A 23,693-nucleotide genomic window follows, 5' to 3' on the forward strand; every position below is an offset into this window, starting at 1 on the left:
TCTGAGTGCAATTTAATTAATTGCTAATAGCTTGCCTATCTATGATTGGTTTGGTCTCTACGTTAGCAGATACTGTTTTCCTTATGCACCCTCTGAGCATTTGATAAGCTACACTAACAGTGTTTCCTGAATTGACCCAATACGGAATTAGAAGCAATGAATTATCCATTGGAACACTTTTCTTTCTTTTTTTCATTTTCCCTTTCTTCCTTTCTTTTCTTTATTCTCCCTTCTTGCTTTCCTGCCTTCCTGTCTCCTGTCTTCATCCCTTCCTTCCTTTCAGTGAGAGAACACTCATTTAATGTGAATGCTTGTTTGAGCCTTACTTGAAATAGCCAAATGAGTTTATAGTTTTTCTCCTTTTGTTAGGGTTACATCACTGTCATTATTGTCATATAAAAATTTTAACAGTATGTGTGTTGCATTCTTCTGGATGGTGTACAAAATTATTTGACATACATGGTCTCATTGTATAGGAATAAAAGCCTAGAAAAAGGAAAAATGGTCAAAGAAACTAGCGTTGGACAAATTTATGAAATGAAACTATTTTAAAAAATAGGGATTGAATGTTTTTGCTTTAAAAGCAGTAATCAGGGGGCCGGCCTGGTCTTGCAGCAGTAAAGTTCCCACGTTCCACTTCTTAGTGGCCCAGGGTTCACTGCTTTGGATCCCGGGTGCAGACATGGCACCACTTGGCAAAAGCCATGCTGTGGTAGGCGTCCCACGTGTGAAATAGAGGAAGATGGGCATGGATGTAAGCTCAGGGCCAGTCTTCCTCAGCAAAAAGAGGAAGATTGGCAGTAGTTAGCTCAGGGCTAATCTTCCTCAAAATAAATAAATAAATAAATAAATAAATAAATAAATAAATAAAAGCAGTAATCATTTAACAGCAGTTTATAATTCTAAAATGTAATAAATCAATAATCATTTAGATTAGCTATAGGTCAATCAGTTATTACTTTACAAGTATATTTTACAGTTAATTGGAAGTACAGGGTACTCAGTTGAGGTGTTTTTCTGGAAATAGCAGCAATTGCCGTAGTATCACACTATTATTGGAACTTTGGACCTTTGGAACTTTTTATTTTGGTTATTGGACCTTTGGCTACAGATTTTTTGAAATATCCTAATCCAAAATTTTTGTTTTTTAGAAGCATGTCTGACTAAAATGATTCTTACATCAGCATTGGTACACTGCCGTCAGCAACATTCTTTGAACAACTGCTGCATCCAAAGATTAACTGTTGCTTTCAGCCTGATAAGTAATAAAGAGCCGTATCAGATGTTTGTGAAAAGGGAAAGGCAATTAAATCTTATTTGCAGATTATTTTAGCAGATAAATTGGATGAATTGAAATAGAAAGAACTAAAAGGAGTTTGAAAAAAGAAATAGGGTGTTGTTATTTAATGGATAAAGAGTTTCAGTTTGGGAAGATAGAAAAAGTTTTGGGGTTGGGTGGTGATGGTTACACAACATTGTGAATGCGCTTAGTACCACACCAAGTGTACACTTAAAAATGGTTAAAATGGTAAATTTTATGTTGTGTATGTTTAACCACAGTGAAAAATCTTAAAAAGAAAGTAGAGAATTGCATTAAGATACCTATAATCTTGAATATGAAAATAGGGGAAAAGAGGCACATGTGAGAGAAAATGTAGAAAAGGAATCTGTGCTTCTGGTTAGCTATTGGAAGAAAGTTTATGGAATTGAGAAATATGCAGAGATCTGAGAAACAGTGAAGGTGGCAGCCAGGAAGCTAGGAAAAAATATTGGTTTATGTTGGAAAGATGAGATAATTATGGAGACTTTTGGATGGAATATTGATAGACAATTGAAGAGATTTTTTAAAACATAAAGAGATGTTCAGAGAACTAAGATTAAAATGATTATTTAGGAATTGTCTACATAGAGATGGTAATTGAGAACTTGAGAGTGGATGTACTCCCCTAAGAGAACAAATGAAGAGAGAGAATAGTTGGTGAATAAAGATTGACTATTGGGGCACCTCCCCCCTAAGTAGTTAGTTAAGAAAACAAATGAGAAAAAGAGTGAGAAAACTGAGAAATCACAGTATCTTGGAAGTCAGTGTTAGAAAGTGTTAAGAACCAAGATTGATAGCAATAGATGTAATTGAAATGTCAAAAGGAAATAGAACTGAGGAATGATCTTTGAATTTGAATAGGAGGAGGTCATTGGTATTCTTAGAGGAGTTTCTGTGGAATAAAGAAGACAAATAGTAGAGTGTAGGAGGGCAAAATATTAAGAAAGCACAGGCAGAGGATACAACAGGGCACTCTTAAAATTTTTAAGAATGAAATAGGATAGAAGTTGAAAAAAAAGGGTGCCATAAACATATTCATAAGCCTAGAGAATAGCATATAATAATGATAAAACTTACAAAACTTTTTTTAAAACCTCTATGGTATACCTCCAGATGGAATACATGCTTTATTATTAAATGGAAACATTATGTAATGAAGGCTCCCTCTCTCTGTAAGACGTTAGAAAAATTAATTAATTAGGTGTCTGTATTACAAAGGAAAAGTGAAATGCTGCAAAGGTTATATAAAGGAGGAAGAAGGAAGGAAGGAAGGAAGGAAGGAAGAAAAAAGTCAAGAGAAAGAAAAAGGAAGAAAAAGAACAAGTTTCGGCCGGCCTGGTGGCGCAGCAAAGTGTGCATGTTCTGCTTTGGTGGCCCAGGGTTCACCGGTTCCAAACCCAGGCACGGACATGGTACTGCTTGGCAAGCCATGCTGTGGTAGGCGTCCCACATAAAAAGTAGAGGAAGATGGGCATGGATGTTAGCTCAGGGCCAGTCTTCCTCAGCAAAAAGAGGAGGATTGGCAGCATATGTTAGCTCAGGGCTAATCTTCCTAAAAAAAAAAAGGAAAGAAAGAAAGAGAACAAGTGTAACGTAAGAAGGCGACTAAAAAAGTTCCTAACAGTTTAGAGACATAATTAACAAGTAGCACATGAGGTGAGAAGCAAGGAATGGTGTCTGATATTCTTAGATATTTGATCTATTTTGGACAGTTTGAAAAAAAATGAGATCATAAAATTTCCCTTGAGCAATCTAATGATTGTGAAGTTTTAAGAAAATCCGGTAAGATGGATATCTTCCTTGATGATGATGTCATTAATGTTCATCTTTGTATCCCCAGTGCCTAATACTAAGTTATCTCTGAAGAAGAATCTATTGAACAATTAGACTTAGAACCATGGAAGTTTAGTAGAAATTTGATAATTCTTAATGTCATTCCATTCACAAAACCAGATTGTGCATTGATTTCAGTTAGCAAATTTTCTAATTATAATTTAGACCTAAATAAAACAAATAAGTAAAAGTGTGAATTTTTAATTATTCTACTGAACCAGCATTTGAAGAAAAAATAACTAATAACACTTGGAATGTATGTATGTGTATTGTATATATGTCTCAGAGACAGCTAAGATATACTAGTAAATATCTTAGAATTTACAGATGGTATGGGTTGAGGTTTTATCATAAGGTTTCATGAAAGAAAGTGATATATTAACTGGCAGGATTAAATCCTTTAGTTTTGTCTTTCAAGTTCAATGTTGATAGTAATTGATCAAAAATAAGTATCTGCTTAAATGTTTAGAGTATGTGAAAATATCACTTGTATTTTTAGATAGTGCAATATTCTAAAACATTTGGGTTATGCTGCATAGATTATAGAACTAATCTTTGTAAATCTTTTTTAATGATGGAGGGCAAGTGTTTATAGGTTGTTCTGAATATTCAAATTGAAATATAAAACTTAAATTGCATGTTTTGTAATGTACTTTCTATCTGGGTCTTTATAACTTTTTTATTGTCTCCATGTGAGTGAGATAAGGAAGGCAGACATTGCCATTGTGCTGACAGGAAAACTGAAACACAAAATAGTTAAATGACTTCCAAGGTAGAGATGAAGCCAAGATTAGAGGCTAAGTGCCTTATCCTCCATCCTGGTGTTCTTCCTTCTAATTTATCCGGCCCTCTTAATGGGTAGAGAGAGGGGCAAGGAGACAGGAAGAGTTTCTATTTCTCCTATGTTCTTTGCCAAGATTTTGATTAGACCATTGGTTTTCTAAGTGTTGGTCCCAGAGGTCTTCTGGGTGCTCAATATGTTTATTAAGTTTAATTTGATCACATTTTGAAAAAATCATAAGCCTCTCATCACAGGCAACTGATTGTGCTTATTGGCGATGAATAAGGTTATTAAACAGTGGTAAAATAGTTAACGGTACTTTAAAATCTTTGATCTTAGATACTGCTTTTTAAGAGGAATTTTTTGAAAAATTGATATATTGGTTCTTATGTCAAATAGCCATTATCATAAAAATTTTTGTGACATGTGATACAATCTGACTGGACTCTAATAGAACCAATGACATAATGAGACATGATGACTGTACAACCCACCCACGTATATTTGGTTTTACAGACATGTTTGTTGTACTAGATCCTGGACTTTCTCCTCCTTACCACTCTTGATCCCTGTGTGGAATAAGAATTCAGACATATTTTCAAGTATTAAGTACACCTTATGTATGTAATAACCCCCCCCCCCCCGCCCAAATTTAATAATACTAGAAACCATTTAAAAATAGCTGTCCATCGGGGCTGGCCCCGTGGCCGAGTGGTTAAGTTCGCGCGCTCCGCTGCAGGCGGCCCAGTGTTTCGTTAGTTCGAATCCTGGGCGCGGACATGGCACTGCTCATCAGATCACGCTGAGGCAGCGTCCCACATGCCACAACTAGAAGAACCCACAATGAAGAATATACAACTATGTATCGGGGGGGCTTTGGGGAGAAAAAGGAAAAAATAAAATCTTTAAAAAAAAAAAACAAAAAACTATCCATCATTGAAACTACCACTTAGGGGCCGGCCCCGTGGCCGAGAGGGTAAGTTTGCATGCTTCGTTCGCTTCGGCAACCCGGGGTTTTGCCGGTTAGGATCCTGGGCGTGGACGTGGCACCGCTTGTCAAGCCATGCTGAGGCAGCATCCCACATGCCACAACTGGAAGGACCCACAACTAAAAATACACAACTGTGTACCGGGGGGCTTTGGGGAGAAAAAGGAAAAATAAAATCTTAAAAAAATTAGCTTTAAAAAAAAAAAGAAAAGAAACTACCACTTAATTTATCAAGCTGAGACTATTCTAAGTAAAGCATGTATTAATAATGCGTTAAACCCACAACAGGGTCTCTTTAGGATTTCCAAATATACCTGAAAGGGTTAAAAATAAAGAAAGATTGTGACAGTTTCTTTGCTTACTTAGTAGCAGAAATATTCCTGTTATTCTATCATTTTATGATAATTGGAAATTTTGCTCTTTCCTTCTTTTGAAAAAATACATAGGTGAGTCTGTACCAGAATACCAGATGGCTTTTCAGACAGAAGTTGGAAACCATCCCACTTTTGAAGATATGCAGGTTCTGGTGTCTAGGGAAAAACAGAGACCCAAGTTCCCAGAAGCTTGGAAAGAAAATAGCCTGGTAAGAAAAAAACAAATTATTAAAAAGAGGACTTATAACTGAATATGTTTTAATGTTGTTTGAAGTAAAAACAGACTGTTAATAATGTTAATAGTTTTTAGAGTTGTCTAATGCCAGAAATCCAGTTTACTTGATTTTTATGATGTTATACATTTTCAAATTTTTCAGTATAATAAAAGTCCCCTTTGTTGGTTCAGTTTCAGTTTTTTCCAAGTCTAAAATACTAGTTAGAGAGACTGTTGTGTCTGAGTTTTGCCAAATTGGGTAACAGCTGGAACAATTAATACATTAAACATTATTGAAATTCCATCTTATTCTCTTGAGAGTGGTACCAAAAATGTTCATTAGTGCAGAATTACATATTTAATGATTAATAGAAATTTAAGCTACACTAAAAAGAAACAAAGGTACAGCCTAAAAGTTCTGCTTATTAAAAATGCAGTTCACAACACTGAAATATTTTCAAAGGTTCCTGCTGTTTCAGTAAACTATTGCTACAGCACTAAAAACGTCATACAAGCATTTATATACACACACACATACCCACTCTCTCTCTCTCATATAATTTTTTTTTTACATAAGTAGGATCATCTCATTGTCCACTATTTCCACTATCATTTCTGAAGCCTTTTTTTTCTTTTTAACTTATGGACAGTTTTTCATGTAAAGTAAATACCTATAGATATATCTCTTTGTCTTCATTTGGTCCATCTTCTATTGTATGATGTATGCATCATAATTATTGAATTACCCCTTATTGATTACAGTATTTTGTAGTTCTTATTTTTAAAATAATTTTTTAAAAGAATTAAAGTTATGCCTATACATGATAAACAAAGTCAAATTAAATAGAAAAGCATAAAACAAGTAAATGGAAAAGGAAAAGACTGCCTGCCCCTACCACCTCTCTTCAAAAGTAGCTCCTGTTACAATGTTCTGAGATTTCTGTTTCTAGTTTTCTCTTCTCGAGGTTACCCATTATAACTTTAAGTACTATATCTATTCTTAGTTTTTGTTATTTCTCATTCATTCTTTCCTAGTTTTGTAATATTGTATCTATTATTAAATAATTTGTTTTCTCTACAGATCTAAAAATTTAAATAAATTAAAACATCAGAATTTTGCAGAATTATGATTTTGTAAACATCCTCTGCACAACACAGAATTGACTTGGACTCATAGAGAAAGAAGTAAAGGGGGCTGGCCCCGTGGCCTAGTGGTTAAGTTCACGTGCTCTGCTGCAGGTGGCCCAGTGTTTCGTTGGTTTGAATCCTGGGTGCAGACGTGGCACTGCTCATTGGGCCACGCTGAGGCGGCGTCCCACATGCCACAACTAGAAGGACCCACAATGAAGAATATACAACTATGTACCCGGGAGTTTTGGGAGAAAAAGGAAAAAAAATAAAATCTTTAAAAAAAAGAGAGAAGGAAGTAAAAATCCTGGGTTAGTTACTCTAAGCCCCTGCTGCTTAAGGAAGAATGTTTCAAAAGTTACCATCCACTCTATTCTTTCTGATTTTTTTGTCATCTTTCTTTTTTCATTCTTTCTTCTTTTTAGTTTCTACTGTGAAGCAACATTTTTTTTTTTAATTCTCATTCTCTTTCTTTTTTTTTTTCTTAAAGATCGGCACCTGAGCTCTCAACTGTTGCCAACTTCACCCCCCTACCTTATCCCTAAAGCCCCCCAGTACATAATTGTATATTCTGGTTGTGCTGTGTGGGATGCCACCTCAGCAGAGCCTGATGAGCAGTACCATGTCCATGCCCAGGATCTGACCCAGCAAACCCCCGGGCCACCGAAGTGGAGCATGCAAACTTAACCAGTTGGCCATGGGGCTGGCCCCTTATTCTCTTTCTTGTCAATCATTTTTTCTTTGATGAAGTTCCTCTTTAAGTAATGTGTATTAGTAGGTGCATGGGTGGTAAATATTATGAATCCTTGCACATTGAAAAATGTTTCTACAGCCAGCCCTGATGGCCTAGTGGTTAAAGTTCAACACGTGCCACTCCGCAGCCCAGATAGCGTTCCTAGGTGTGAAACCACACCACTCGTCTATCAGTAGCCATGCTGTGGCAGCAGCTCACATAAAAGGACTAGAAGGACTTACAACTAGAATATACAACTATATATTGGGTCTCTGGGGAGGGGAAAAAAAAAGAGAGTAAGATTGGCAACAGATGTTCAGCTCAGAGCAAATCTTTCCCAGCAAAAAAAAGAAGGGTTTCTATCTTGAGCCAGCCCTAATGACCTAGTGGTTAAAGTACGACAATCACTGCTTCGGCGGCCTGGGTTCACTTTCTGGTAGTGGAACCACACTACCAGTCTGTCAGTTACCATGCTGTGGCGGTGGCTCACACACAAGAACTGGAACAACTTATAGCTAGGATGTATAACCATGTACTGCGGCTTTGGGGAGGGAAAAAAAAAGAGGAAAATTGTCAACAGATGTTAGCTCAGGGCGAGTTTTTTTTCTTGGGGGAAAAAAAAAGTTTTCTGTCTTACCCTCACACCTGAGTAATAATTTGGCTGGGTAATGGTTTCAAGATCAAAATCATTTTCCTCACAACTTTGAAACCAGTGCTCCATTGTCCTCTAGCATCCCTATGTGCTAATGAGAATTCCATTGCCAGCCAGTCTCATTCCATTGTTTTCTGGTCTTTTTGTTTTATCCTCATGTTTTATTTCACTCTAAGTTTTTAAACCTTTTACTTTATCATTGGAATTATGAAATTTCACCTGGATGTATGTAGGCATGGATCTTTTCACACATTTCGCTTTGTACTGGACAGATTTTCAGTTTGAAAATTCAGAACTTTCTTCAATTCAGAAGAATTCTCTTATATTATTTAAAAATTAGGGGCTGGCCCCGTGGTGCAGTGGTTAAGTGCACATGTTCCTCTTCAGTGGCCCAGGGTTTGCTGGTTCAGATCCCAGGTGCAGACATGGCACTGCGTGGCATGCCATGCTGTGGTAGGCGTCTGACATATAGAGGAAGATGGGCACAGATGTTAGCTCAGGGCCAGTCTTCCTCAGAAAAAAAAAAGAGAAGGAGTGGCAGATGTTAGCTCAGGGCTAATTTTCCTTGGAAAAAAATAAAATAAATTAAAAAAATAAAAATTTATCTTCTTTCTTGCATTTCTTCCTTCTGGAATTCCCATTAGACAAATATTGAACCACCTGACATTCCAGGTCTCAATTTTTTTTTCTTGTATTTTCCATCTTTTGTTGTTGTATATTGTTCCAGATTTACTCAGCTTTACCTTTCAAATCACTCATTTATTTTTCACCTTTACCACTCTATTAGTTTTCTCTTCATTAAAATTTTACTTTCCACAGTCATATTTATACTTTCTAGAAATTCTTGGTGTTTGCTTTTCCCATAGCAATCTGTTCTTGTTTTAGGAATGTAATAGGAACTTGATTATCTCTGAAGCTGTAAATTAGAATTTTTGAGACTTTATGCAAACAATTTTCTTGATTATCGTTAAAGAACAAAAAGGAAAAATTTCATTAAGGCATTTAAATCTTTTAATACATATTTTCACATTTTAATTTTAGGTTGTTTTGGTAGGATTAGAATATTTTCATTCTGGATCCTGACATATATTGAGTGGTGGCATGTCAGAGAGTGACTAGAGAGTTAGACTGAATGTTTTCTCCGTTGATCGTCTCTGTCAGTAGATTACCTTCCAGGAATGCTTCTGCTTCAAATGAGATTGAGTTCTTCTTCAAATATGAGGCAGTTGAAGACCTATGGCTAAGCACATACGCCCAAGATTGCCTCATACTGCAGTCCCTGCTCTGGGAACTGGGATAGATCTTTAAGAGGTCCCTGATAGCAGGTGAGAGGCTGAATCCTTTACCAGGATTCATTAGGTGTGCCAGCCCACAGTAGAGCATCTCTCGAAGGAAAATCTCTGTGTGAAATTTTATCTAGTAAGATACAACTTCATCTTCCTTAAATTGTTTTATTTCACCAGAGAAACTGGACTCATTATTTTCAAGTATCTCTTGGCAACACTACTATTACAGGATATGCATCATATACATATTTACTTGAAAACTTTTTACTCTAGGTTGCTAAGTAAGGGATAAGTAATACTTGGTTTGCTTCCAACGAATCCATTTAAATCTAATGTGCTACAATAAAAAGAACTGCTTCTCTGCAATAATAATCTAATGCTGGAGTTAGATGGCAAATAGTTTATAAAAAGAGAGAAATATTCCTATGGCTAAAACAAGGCATTTTTTGCTTCATAGTTGCATTGAAATTAAAAACATTTTTTTAGTAACAAAACTCAAAATCTTCCAAATGTTAATGAATGTAAAAACTAGTTTTAAAAACTGCCAGGGACCCAAACATAGATCATAGACCCATACAATTTCTAGAAGAAAACACAGGAGATAATCTTTGTAAAAATGTGTTAGGCAAAGATTTCTTAAATGTGATACTAAAAATATGATCCATGAAAGAAAAATTGATAAGTTGAACTTTAACAAAATTAAAACCCTCTGCCCTTGTAAAGACACTGATAAGAGAATGACACAAACATAGTCTGGAAAGAAATATTTTTATTTTTCTATCTTCAAGTTCACTAACTCTTTCTTTTCTGCTCAAATCTGCTATTGAAGTAATCTAGTATATTTTCATTTCAGGTTTTGTACTCTTGAGCTCCAAATTGTCTTTATGGTCCATTTTTATAATTTCTATCTCTTTATTACTGTTCTCTGTTGAGATGTTGTTTTCCTTTAATTCTATGTCCATGGTGGCCTTAATTCTTTGAGCATATTTAAAGTCTTTGTCTAATAACTCCAGTGACTGTATTTCATCAGGGGTAGTTTCTCTTAATTTCTTTTTTCCTGTGAATAGGGCATACTTTCTTATTTCTTCTTATGCTTTGTAATTTTTTTGTTTAAAATTGGACGTTTTGAATATCATGATGGGCAAAAAGGAAAGAAACAAAAAAAAAAGAGAGAAGACGATAGTCTCCAGGTCTTTGCAGATTGGCTCTGTTTGGGGGCCCTCCTTTAACACTTATCCAGGCCTTTTGTAATTCTGCCTTGCCTTCACCTCCTGCTAGCGCTGAGCCTAAAGACCAGCCAGCTATGAAAACTTATGGTCTTCTGTGGGCATGCGACCTGCCCTGGACCTGTGTAGGGCTTTCTAGGTTCCCAGTGTATGCAGGAGCTTTTCAAAGCCCTTATTCCCCAAAGTTGCTCATGCCCCAGCTTTTCCTCCCTGACTTTTGGCTCTTCTGTTGTGTGCCTCAGCTGTTGTATTTTGTCCCAGGCTGTAGCACTTGTTCATTTGACTTTCCATGTTTTTGAGAAATGTTCTCCACTTAGTCATAGCCTCTTCTTTGTCCTGAGTTAGACAAAACAAAAACAGGCCCCATGCATTGGTCCTTCAGGGAACTCGTAGTCATGTCAAAACAGACAATATAATTCCTTAGGAATGCGATCACTCTGCTCCCTCTGGGACCAGGTACCCACACTGGGAACACAGGCTGCCATCTTCATATCTGCCACTACTCCAAGGTGAGAGTGGGGCAAGGCTAAATTAAAACACCACAAAGTTCTTCTACCCTGTTTCAGTGGGCTTTCTTCTCCTGGATATGTGTTTACTTGGTTGCTGTAGACATTTGACTAACTTCCAGGGTTTCAGTAAGATTCAGTAAGAGTGATTCAGTAAGATTCAGTAAGATTCAGTAAGAGTAAGAGGTCCTTCCTCTGCCATTTTCACTGATGTCCTCATAAAATGAGTTGGAAAATCTTCCCCCCTCTTAGATTTTCTGGAAGACTTGTATAGAATTGGCATTGTTTCTTTCTTAAATGTTTGGTAGAATTCATTGCTGAAGCCATCCAGGGGGGTTTTATTTGTGGGAAAATTTTAAACTAAAAATTTAATTTCCTTAATAGATATAGGAACTATTCAAGTCACCTATTTCTTCTTGAGTGAGCTTTGGCAATTTGTATGTTTAAAGAAATTTGTCCGTTTCATCTAAATTCCTTCTCAGTAATTGTTTGAAGACCTTTAATTCCCCATTGATGACTTAATCTTCCTGTTTTAGTACTGTTTTATTTCCTTAATCTTCTCTTACCTACTTTTTTCTTTATTTTAGGGTATTCAGCTTTGCATTATCTATTTCTGGAACAACTTTCTCTGACCAAATCATTGTTCCTAGGACCTTCAGAGTCCTATTTATAGTCATCCCCTTTGAATTCTCAAATATTATTCTAATTTTTCCTTTTCCCAATTTCATTTTAATAATTTACTTCTAAATCTGTACTTGTCTAAATGACTCACCAACCATTATTTTAACACTGTTTGGAACTTATAATAGATTTTCCTCAAAAAACGATCAACTTGCAACTTTTAGAACAGAATCCATTTGTCTGCTAGAACTGCCTGTGTTCTGTCAGCATAGTTTAGAGGCAGTTGGCAAAGGATAATCTACACGCTGTGAAGCTGTGCTGTCTGGGCCTTGATCTTAGCTTTGCCACTAGTTGGCCATGTATCCTAACTTCTCATCTAGGCCTCTTTTCCTGCATAGGAAAAATGGGGATGATGATAGTGCTTACTTTGTATAAGAATTAAATGAGTTAGAACAGAGTCTAGTACGTAGTAAGAACTCAGCAATTGTTAACTATTATTATTATTCATCAACAATGATTTTGTCTGAAAAATGGAAACTTCTTAGAGGTAGGGACCAGAGTTTCTGTTCATTAGGTTTTATTCATCATCCAGTACAATGCCTTGATGAATGTCTTATTTTTTTTTTCTGTCTCATTTTTGATAAAGAATTTTAACTAATTATTTCCCAACTATATAATGAAAAGTAACAAATTTATCCTCATTCAATATCTCTATTTCTTCAAGATATACAAAACAGCCTATATTCAATTTTTAGCTACTTAGATTTTGGTGCTTCTGGGCTCTTCTGGGCCAGCAGTTGGTGAATGGGACTCTGTACAATAGATAATGCTTTGTTTTTGAAAGGGAAAAAGTCCCTTTCAGTTTTGTTTGGAAAAGTGTCCAAATCTTTGCTTTAGAAAGATTTCAATGTGTGCACTTTACTGTGTTGCATTTCATGTTTAGTAATTAAGAACATGAATCAAACTATAAATGTGTGTGTGGTATGTGGTGTGTATGTGTTTGAATTAAAAAGTAGTAGAGTTTCTCTGGAAGAACACTCAAGAAACTGGTAACATTGGTTGCCTGTAGAGGGAAAATGAGTGCTTGGTGGATAGGGATGGGGGAGAGATTGTATTCTCTTTTTGGCCTTTTGAATTTAGTGACATACACATATATTACCTACTCAAAAAAGCCATTTAATTAAATTAAATGTTTTTCATGCATGTGGTAAAAATTCAAACAAATAGTTATATTTAGCAATACAAAAAATATGCAGTGAAAACTCTTCCACTTACCTCGGACATCCAAAAGCTTCTCTGAAGAAACACCCACTGTTAAGTTCCTTCAGTAAACTTCCAGAAATTTCTATGCATTACAAGACTATACGTTTTTATATCCTTTTTTAACATACAAATGGGAATTACTATACCCACTTAACCTTACTATTTTTACTTAGCAGTTGGGAACATATACATCTTCCTAATTCTTTTAATGCAGCATAGTATCCATTATACCATAAGTTTTTAGCCAGATCTCTAGTAGAGGACATGTAGATAGTTTCCAGCTTTTGCTGTTATAAATGACACTGTGGTGAACATCTTATACCTGCATTTTCTGCAAATGTATAAGTGTAGTTGAGGAATAAATTCCTGGAAGTAGTATTGCTGGATCAAAGAGTAAATACATTTAAAATTTGTTATTGCCAGATTACCCTCCAAATCAATGGCACTCCCAACAACAATATAGAAGTGCCTGTTTTCCTATCACCAACACTCTGTGTTAAAAAATTTTATTTATCTTTCGCTCATCATCGCTGATCATCAGGGAAATGCAAATCAAAACTACACTAAGATATCACCTTACACCCATTAGAATGACAAAAATATCTAAATCTAATAGTAACAAATGTTGGAGAGGTTGTGGAGACAGTGGAACCCTCATACACTGCTGGTGGGAATGCAAACTGGTGCAGCCACTATGGAAAACAGTATGGAGGTTCCTCAAAAAATTAAAAATAGAACTACCATACGATCCAGCCATTCCACTACTGGGTATCTATCCAAAGAGCTTGAAGTCAGCAATTCCAAAAGTCCTGTGCACCCCAATGTTGACTGCAGCATTATTTACAATAGCCAAGACATGGAAGCAACCTAAGTGTCCATCAACAGACGAATGGATAAAGAAGATGCGGTATATATATATACAATGGAATACTACTCAGCTGCAAAACAGAACAAAATCATTCCATTTGCAATAACATGGATGGACCTTGAGGGAATTATGTTAAGTGAAATAAGCCAGTTAGAGAAGGATAATCTCTGTATGACTCCACTCATATGAGGAATTTAAAAATGTGGACAAAGAGAATAGATTAGTGGCTACCAGGGGAAAGGTGGGGTGGGGGGTGGGCACAAAGTGTGAAGTGGTGCACCTACAACATGAATGACAAACATTAATGTACAACTGAAATTACACAAGATTGTAACCTATCATTAACTCAATAAAAAAAAAACCTAAAAAAAAATTTTATTTATCTTTGTTAGTGTGATAGGTAAAATGGATCTTGTCTGAATTTGCAGCTAGTAAATAGTAGAGCCTAGATTTGAAGCCATGCTCTTAACTGACCTGGTGCTCTTGCTACAAAGCCGGAACTAATATTTTTAACTACTACACTGTGCTGCCTCAACATAGTAAATAAGATCTTTGCATATTTTATAAGGTATTTGCATTTCTTGTTTATGTGCCCTTTTCCCATATTTCTATTATGGATTTACTGTCATTTTTTAAATGTCTTGTTACTAGCAAGCATCATAGAAATAATTCAGCCAAGAAACATCAAGAGATGCTAAAAGTAGTGGGTGAAAAGGTGAATGCAGAACAGGATATTTACAGAGGTTTTAAGTACTTACCCCCAAGAACACTGATTGAAATAGAAAAAAACACTGATTGAATATAGAGGGGAAAAATGGAACTTTACAGTGGAGAAACCCAGCTGACACCAACTCAGTCATGTGATCAAGCTTAACTTCACTAGTAATGGGACAAATCAAAATTGTGTACCATGTAATAAGATACAATGAGAAGAACACAAGCTCTGTTCTGTGATTTTTCTGCCAAAGATGCAAACTCTGAATCTAGTCATGAGGAAACATTAGAAAAATTGAGGAACATTCTAAAAGATATCTGGCCAATAATCTTCAAAAATGTCAAGGTCATGAAAGACAAGAAAAGTGAGTGTAAAATTATTTCAAAATAAAAAGAAAAAATATGTTTTATAACCTGGGTCCAATTTATTTTTTCAAACCACTATCAAAATCTGCTAAGGTAAATGTGTAACTAGTTTTTGGAGGTAAAGGTATCACAAAATGTTAGTTATAATTGATTCCTGAATTTATTATCTTCAAATCCAAGTCAGTTTTAAATCCATTATATACAGGCGTACTTCGTTTTATTGTGCTTTACTTTACTGCACTTCACAGATATTGCATTTTGCAGATATGTTTTTTTATGAGATTCTCCACCAGCAAAAAGATTACAACTTGCTGAAGGCTCAGATGATTAGCATTTTTTAGCAATACTGTATTTTCAAATTAAGGTATGTAGATTGTTTTTTCGGATGTAATGCTATTGCACGCTTAATAGACTACAGTGTAGTATAAACGTGTATGCACTAGGAAACCAAAAATTCGTGTGACTTACTGTATTGTGATATTAGCTTTATTTAGGTGGTCTGGAACCAAACCCACAATGTCTTCAAGGTATGCCTGTACGATCTTCTCATTATTCATATATTTCATATTTGGAATTCAACTACTTGCTAAAAAACTTACTTGTAATCCCAAAATCAATACTGTCATGTGTCACTTGATGATGGTACATTCTGAGAAATGCGTTGTTAGGCAATTTCATCATTGCACGAGCATCGTAAGAGTGTACTTACGCAAATCTACACTCCTAGGCTATATGATACTAATCTTATGGGACCACCATCATATATGCGGTTCATTGTTGACCAAAATGTTGTTATGTGGCACATGACTGTACTCAAAACACTATTATGGTCACTCGTGGATATACGCAGAGCAGTGAAAAACTTGAGTCACCAGATGTACGTGTTTCTAACTGAGATTTAGATGCTCTGCCTTCTTGTTTCATCTCTTATACTGTAAACAAGTGTCCTTTTTGCAATTTACTTAGTACCTCATTTTTCACATTTCGTGCTTTTTTTTGGTGATTTCACAATTTAAAATGGCCCCCACATGTAGTGGTGAAGCACTGTGTTGTGTTCCTAAGCACATGAAGGCTGCGATGTGCCTTAGAAGAAAAATAGGTGCTGGATTAGCTTCATCGGGGCATGAGGTCTAGTGGTATTGGCCATGAGTGCAGTGTTATTGGTAATGTATATTTTAAAAGTTGTCTTTAAACAGAAACACAAGTAAAACAAAATTATGTGTTGATCAGTTGACAAAAATGTTGTGGCCAGAGGCTCACAGGAAACTAACCCTATATTTCCCCTAGGAGCAGTGGTTCAGTGTTCCCTAATTCAGAGTTCACAGCAACTTTATAGAACATGACTAGCATAAGTAACAAACTCAACGATACTTCTAACATAAACACCAACTTCCACCTCAGGGAGGTACACACTTGCCCTCAAATTCCAGACGCTCAGTATCTGTTCTTCAGGATCTTCCAAATTTTTAGAAATAGGTAGATCATTATTATTTAATGAATTTATTAATTGACTGATGCTTATCTATTATTTGAATTTTGATTTTTACCAGTCAGAGCCTGGAACGTATATTAAAATAGATTTCAAAATTCAGTGTAAAGTTCAGCCTTGAAAGATAAACTCTGATCTGTGCTCTGGCCAGAACTGGGGAACCAGCAATGCTGCACTGAGGCAGGCAGCTCGGAAGAGCCAAGGGAGCAAGGAAGATGGTGTCAGGGTTGGGCCATGGTGCACATATGCAGTGAGCTTATGGCCGGAAAGAGTATTATCAAATTTTCTGCAGGTCCAAGGTTCAGATTTGTTTGTTACAGAACACAAATTATTAGGAAATGTTAAAAATGTTGCCAAGATTCCTTATAAGAATTTTAGCTTAAAATAGGCTTGCCATGGGGCCAGCCCAGTGGCATAGTGGTTAAATTCATGTGTTTTAATTTGCATTTCTCTGATGACTAGTGATGTTGAGCACCTTTTGATGTGCCTATTGGCCTTCTGTATATCTTCTTTGGAGAAATGTCTTTTCATATCCTCTGCCCATTTTTTGATCAGGTTGTTTGTTTTTTTGTTGTGTGAGTTCTTTATATATAATGGAGATTAACCCTTTGTCGAATATATGATTTGCAAAGATTTTCTCCCAGTTGGTGGGTTGTCTTGTTTGGATCCTTGTTTCCTTTGCCTTGCAGAAGCTTAGTCTGATGAAATCCCACCTGTTTATTTTTTCTTTTATTTCCCTTGTTGGGGAAGACAGGATATTCAGTAAGATCCTTTTCAGATCAATGTCAAAGAATGTAGTACCTGTATTTTCTTCCAGAAGTTTTATGATTTCAAGTCTTACCTTCAAGTCTTTGATCCATTTTGAGTTAATTTTTGTGCATGGTGTAAGATAATGGCCTACTTTCATTCTTTGCATGTGGGCGCTCAGTTTTCCCAGCGCCATTTATTGAAGAGACTGTCTTTTCTCCATTGTATGTTCTTAGCCCCTTTGTCGAAGATTAGTTGTCTGTAGATGTTTGGTTTTATTTTGGGGCTTTCAATTCTGTTCCATTGATCTGTGTGCCTGTTTCTGTACTGGTACTGTGCTGTTTTGATTACTATAGCTTTGTAGTACATTTTAAAGTCAGGGATTGTGATGCCTCCAGCTTTGTTCTTTTTTCTCAAGATTGCTTTAGCTATTCAGGCTCTTTTGTTGCCCCATATGAATTTTAGGATTCTTTGTTCTATTTCCGTGAAGAAAGTCATTGGTATTCTGATTGGGATTGCATTGAATCTATAGATTGCTTTGAGTAGTATGGACATTTTAACTATGTTTATTCTTCTGATCCATGTACATGGAATATCTTTCCATTTCCTCATGTCATCATCGATTTCTTTCAATGTCTTATAGTTGTCATTGTATAGGTCTTTCACCTACTTCGTTAAACTTATTCCTAGATATTTTATTCTTTTTGTTGCAGCTATAAATGGAATTGTATTCTTGAGTTCTCTTTCTATTAGTTTGTTATTGGAGTATAGGAATGCAGCTGATTTTTGTAAGATGATTTTGTACCCTGCAACTTTACTGTAGTTGTTGATTATTTCTAATAGATTTCCAATGAATTCTTTAGGGTTCTCTCTATATAAGATCATGTCATCTTCAAACAGCGAGAGTTTCATTTCTTCATTTCCTATTTGGATTCCTTTTTGTTCCTTTTTCTTGCCTATTGCTCTGGCCAAAACCTCCAGTACAATGTTGGATAAGAGTGGTGAGAGTGGGCAAACTTGTCTTGTTCCTGTTCTCAAAGGGATGGCTTTCAGTTTTTCCCCATTGAGTATGATGTTGACTGTGGGTTTGTCATATATGACCTTTATTGTGTCGAGGTGCTTTCCTTCTGTCACCATTTTGTTAAAAGAGTTTTTATCATAAATGGATGTTGGATCTTGTCAAATGCTTTCTCTGTGTCTATTGAGATGATCAGATCATGTGGTTTTTATTCCTTATTTTGTTAATGTGATGTATCACATTGATTGATTTGTGGATGTTGAACCATCCCTGTGTCCCTGGTAGAAATGCAGCTTGATCATGGTGTATGATCTTTTTGATGTATTGCTGTATTCGGGTTGCCAGTATTTTGTTGAGTATTTTTCATCTATGTTCATCGGTAATATTAGCCTGTAGTTTTCCTTTTTTGTGTTGTCCTTGTCAGGCTTTGGTATCAGGGTGATATTGACCTTGTAGAATGTGTTAGAGATGTTCCATCTTCTCTAATTTTTTGGAGGAGTTTGAGAAGGATAGATATTAAGTCCTCTTTGAAGTTTGGTAGAATTCACCAGGGAAGCCATTTGGTCCTAGGCTTTTGTTTTCTGGGATGCTTTTGATTACTGTTTCAATGTCTTGTGATTGGTCTATTCAGATTCTCTATTTCTTCTTGATTCAGCTTTGGGAGGTTGTAAGAGTCTAAGAATTTATCCATTTCTTCTAGATTGTCCAATTTGTTGGCATATATCTTTTCATAGTATTCTCTTACAATCATTTGTATTTCTGTGGTATCCATTGTAATTTCTCCTCTTTCATTTATGATTTTATTTATCTGAGCTTTCTGTCTCTTTTTCTTTGTAAGTCTGGCTAGGAGTTTGTCAATTTTGTTTATCTTCTCAAAGAATCAGCTCTTTGTTTCATTAATCCTTTCTGTCTTTTCTGTTTCCGTTGCATTTATTTCTGCTCTGATTTTTATTATTCCCCTTCTTCTGCTGACTTTAGGCTTTATTTGTTCTTCTTTTTCTAATTCAGTTAGGTGTAGTTTGTGATTGCCTATTTGAGATTTTTGTTCTTTGTTACACTGGGCCTGTATTGTGATGAATTTCCCTCTTAGGACCACTTTTGCTGCATCCTATATGAGTTGGTATGGTGTGTTTTCATTTTCACTTGTCTCCAGATACTTTTTGATCTCTCCTTTCATTTCTTCACTAATCCATTGGTTGTTCAGTAGCATGTTGCTTAGTCTCCACATCTTTATCCCTTTCTCAGCTTTTTTCTTGTAATTTCTAGTTTCATAGCATTGTGCTTGGAAAAGATGCTTGTTATTATTTCAGTCTTCTTAAATTTATTGAGGCTTGCCTTCTTTCCCAACACATAGTCTATTCTTGAGAATGTTCCATGTGCACTTGAGAAGAATGTGTATTCTGCTGTTTTTGGATGGAGTGTTCTATATGTATCTGCTAAGTGCATCTGGTCTAGCTTTTCATTTAGTTCCACTGTTTCCTTGTTGCCTTTTTTTTTTCTTTTAAGATTTTATTTTTTTCCTTTTTCTCCCCAAAGCCCCCTGGTACATAGTTGTATATATTCTTCGTTGTGGGTCCTTCTAGTTGTGGCATGTGGGACGCTGCCTCAGCGTGGTTTGGTGAGCAGTGCCATGTCCACACCCAGGATTCGAACCAACGAAACACTGGGCCGCCTGCAGCAGAGCGTGCGAACTTAACCACTCGGCCACGGGGCCAGCCCCGTCCTTGTTGACTTTTTATCTGGGTGATCCCCTTGATGTGAGTGGAATGTTCAGGTCACCTATTATTATTATGTTGTTAATATCCCCTTTTATGTTTGTTAATAGTTGCTTTATGTACTTTGGTGCTCCTGTGTTGGGTGCATAGATATTTATGTGTTATGCCTTCTTGGTGGAGTGTCCCTTTGATCATTATATACTGCCCCTCTTTGTCTTTCTTTACCTGTCTCACCTTGAAGTCTACTTTGTCTGATAGAAGTATTGCAACACCTGCTTTCTTTTTTACGCCATTCACTTGGAGTATAGTCTTCCATCCTTTCAGTCTGAGGCTGTGTTTACCATTGAAGGTGAGGTGTGTTTCCTGGAGGCAACATATTGTTGGATCTTGTTCATTAATCCATCTTGCCACTCTGTGTCTTTTTATTGGAGAGTTCAATCCATTTATATTTAGAGTGATTATTGACATATGAGGGCTTAATGCTGCCATTTTATCATTTGTTTTCTGGCTTTTCTGCATTTCCTTTGTTTCTTTCTTTTTTTTTTTTTTAAAGATTGGCACCTGAGCTAACAACTGTTGCCAATCTTCTTTTTTTTTTTCTGCTTTATCTCTCCAAATCCCCTCTTGTACATAGTTATATATCTTAGTTGTGGGTCCTGCTAGTTGTGGCATGTGGGACACTGCCTCAACGTGGCCTGACAAGCGGTGCCATGTCCCCACCCAGGATCCGAACTGGTGAAACCCTGGGCCGCCACAGCAGAGCGCGCGAACTTAACCACTCAGCCATGGGGCCAGCCCCTCCTTTGTTTCTTGTCCCATGTATTTCGGACTACCAATTTGGCTAGGTAGTTTTTTATGCTTGATTTCTTCGTTTTCTCCTTATTCATGATTTGTGACTCTGATCTACTTTTTTGTTTAGTGGTTACCCTGAGGTTTATATGCAAAATCTCATAGATGAGATAGTCCATTTTCTGATGATGTCTTATTTCCTTAGACTAAGCTGATTCAGTCCCTTTCTGCTTCCCCTCCTGAGTTGTCTTTGTCACATCTTATTCCATCTTATGTCATGAGTTTGTGGTTAAAATGACAAGATTATCTTAGTTTTTAGTGTTTTCCTTCCTTTTTGTCTCTAATGTTTTCCATGAGTATTTGGTAACCTGTTTACCTGGTTAGCTCCAATCTTCTGATTTTGTCTTCCTATTTATCTCCTTATTCAGGGGGCTTTTTACCCCTTTCTTCTATTTTTCAGGTATGAGGGCCTTCTTGAGGATTTCTTGTAGGGGGGGTCTTGTAGTGATGAACTCCCTTAGCTTTTGTTTATCTGGGAAAGTTTTCATTTCTCCATCATATCTGAAGGATATTTTTGCTGGATAGAGCATTCTTGGCTGAAAGTTTTTATCTTTCAAAGATTTGAATATATCATTTCACTGTCTCCTAGCTTGTGAGGTTTCTGCTGAGAAATCCACTGAAAACCTAATAGGGGTTCCTTTGTCAGTTATTTTCTTCTGCCTTGCTACCCTTAGTATTTTTTCTTTGTCATTGACTTTTGCCAGCTTCACTACTCTATGTCTTGCAGTAGGTCTTTGTGCATGGACAAAGCTAGGGGATCTGGTGGTCTCCTTCATGTACGTTTCCATCTCCTTTCCCAGGATTGGGAAAGTTCTCTGCTATTATTCCTTTGAACAAGCTTTCTGCAGAAAGCTTCATTCTCCTCCTTTTTTCCCTCTGGAATACCTATAATCCTATATTGCCTTTCCTAATTAAGCCAGATAGTTCTCGGAGACTTTCTTCATTTCTTTTTAGTCTTGGTTCTTTCTTCTGCTCCATCTGAAGCATTTCTAAATTTCTAGCCTTGATCACGCTTATTGTTCCTTGATGATATCTGCTCTACTGTTCTGGCAGTCAGTATTCTGCTTTATCTCATCCATTGTGTTTTTCATCTCCAATATTTCTACTTGGTTCTTCTTTATAGTTTCAATCTCTTTTGTGAAGTAGCTCCTGAACTTGTTGAATTGTTTATCTGTATTCTGTTTTAACTCGAGTTTTTTAATGATAGATATTTTGAATTCTTTGTCATTTTGGTTATAGACTTCTCTTTCTTCAGGATTGATTTCTGGGTACTTGTCATTTTCCTTCTGGTCTGGAGATTTAATATAATTTTTCATACTGCTAGATGGCTTAGATTTATGCTTCCATGTTGTGGTGGTATTTGATTGCCTCTTCCACCTTTTGCCACTAGGCTGGCATTAAGAACTTCATATTCAGAGCCTGCTGCAAACCAAGGGGACAGCTCCAAGTTGCTGGGCTGTGGCACCAGGGCGGCAGGTGGAGAGGAGGGGCATTTTCCTCTCCTGTATGATCTCAGGGGCCTCTTGCTCTTCCCTTGTTATCTGCTTTCCTGGGGTATTGGCTTAATGCAGACACCCCCACAATAGCTAGTCCCCTCCACAAGGGGCTTTTCCCTGGGCTGTGAGGGACTTCAGGGATCTATAGTGTTCCCTCAGAAGGCCACTGTTCCCTCCCTGTGACCGCATGTTATCCCTGGATTGCTGTCCTTCTGTATGGAAGAGAAGAGTTCTATTACCTTGATCCACTTCCTTGCAGGGTGGGAGGGCTCCAGCTCCTCCACCTTCCGACATGTGGCTGCATGGGTCTCTTATACGTCTTTTGTTTTGTATGGGTGTCCTCTGTTGGAATATGAATGTCCTTTTTGTTGTGTCTTTGTGGGGAGAGTTTGAGGAGAGCTCACTCTGCCATGATGCTGATGTCACTCCTTGATGAAAATTCAAAACTTATTTTTGAAGTGGAATTAGTGGCTATCGATTGAAATAACAATGCTGTGAATCAACAACATAAACCTGTGGCTTTGAAGAAACATGTGTGACTTATTACAATTGTTCACTCATATGGATAATTCTTCAAGGAGTTAAGTTAAAGCTTGCTTGCTTACTTGCTCCTCACCTTTTGAGAAATATGACCCTTTACAAATCTCTGAAGTCTAAAATATTTTATTATAGCTATGTAAAATATTGGTTTAAAAACCTGATTTTTTTTTTTACCTCATAGCACTAAAAACCTCAATTCTTTTTTTGAAAGATTTGTTGTTTGACATGTACTTTATTACAGGCAGTGAGGTCACTCAAGGAGACAATCGAGGACTGTTGGGACCAGGATGCAGAGGCTCGGCTTACTGCGCAGTGTGCTGAGGAGAGGATGGCTGAACTAATGATGATATGGGAAAGAAACAAATCTGTGAGCCCAACAGTCAATCCAATGTCTACTGCTATGCAGAATGAGCGGTAAGGGTTTGGCATCTATCAGTTAGTGTTGAATATTGAGACCAAACAAAGAATAGGAAATAAATACTACTAAACCAGTCTAATAGTGCAATGATTAATTCGTACAATCTAATGTAATTTTTCCTTCAATATTCCCATTCTTTTACTGAATATTTTTGTTTCTTATAAGTACAAGATGGAATCTGTGTTTTTTTATATCTAAAGATACAGTAAAAGATTTAGTCTTTCTCTTTTAATGTTCTAGCTTCCCTACATTAATAAAGGTAAACTAAAAAAGCATTCTCATAGTTCCAAAAGTTTATAAGCATTCCTACATATATTGTCTCATTTATCTTCCTGTTGTTATTATTCCTCCTCCCTCTGCTTTTTTTTGTTTGTTTGTTTTTATAGGAAATGGAACTCTGAACTTGCCTATGTATCTAACCACTGTTTCGCTGGACACTAAGGTTTCCAGGCTTCCTACTCAGTGCTCTTCCTTGTAGACCATACTACTACTACTTTTACATGAAAGCAATTCATAAGGTCTTTCCATCCCATCATGAACATTGCTT

The 23,693-nt window shown here is 36.5% G+C and overlaps 1 protein-coding gene across 1 annotated transcript in view; it reads left to right on the forward strand.

Annotated features, from left to right (window-relative positions):
* Nucleotides 1-23,693, forward strand: part of BMPR2 (bone morphogenetic protein receptor type 2) — a 212,434-nt gene that overhangs the window by 176,920 nt on the left and 11,821 nt on the right. The window contains exons 10-11 of the mRNA XM_023622414.2: nucleotides 5,370-5,506; nucleotides 22,970-23,142. Coding sequence (XP_023478182.1) covers nucleotides 5,370-5,506; nucleotides 22,970-23,142 — 310 coding nt within the window. The remainder of the gene's footprint in view (nucleotides 1-5,369; nucleotides 5,507-22,969; nucleotides 23,143-23,693) is intronic.

The sequence above is a fragment of the Equus caballus genome, chromosome 18, assembly GCF_041296265.1.
Source record: "Equus caballus isolate H_3958 breed thoroughbred chromosome 18, TB-T2T, whole genome shotgun sequence".
Lineage (NCBI taxonomy): Eukaryota > Metazoa > Chordata > Mammalia > Perissodactyla > Equidae > Equus > Equus caballus.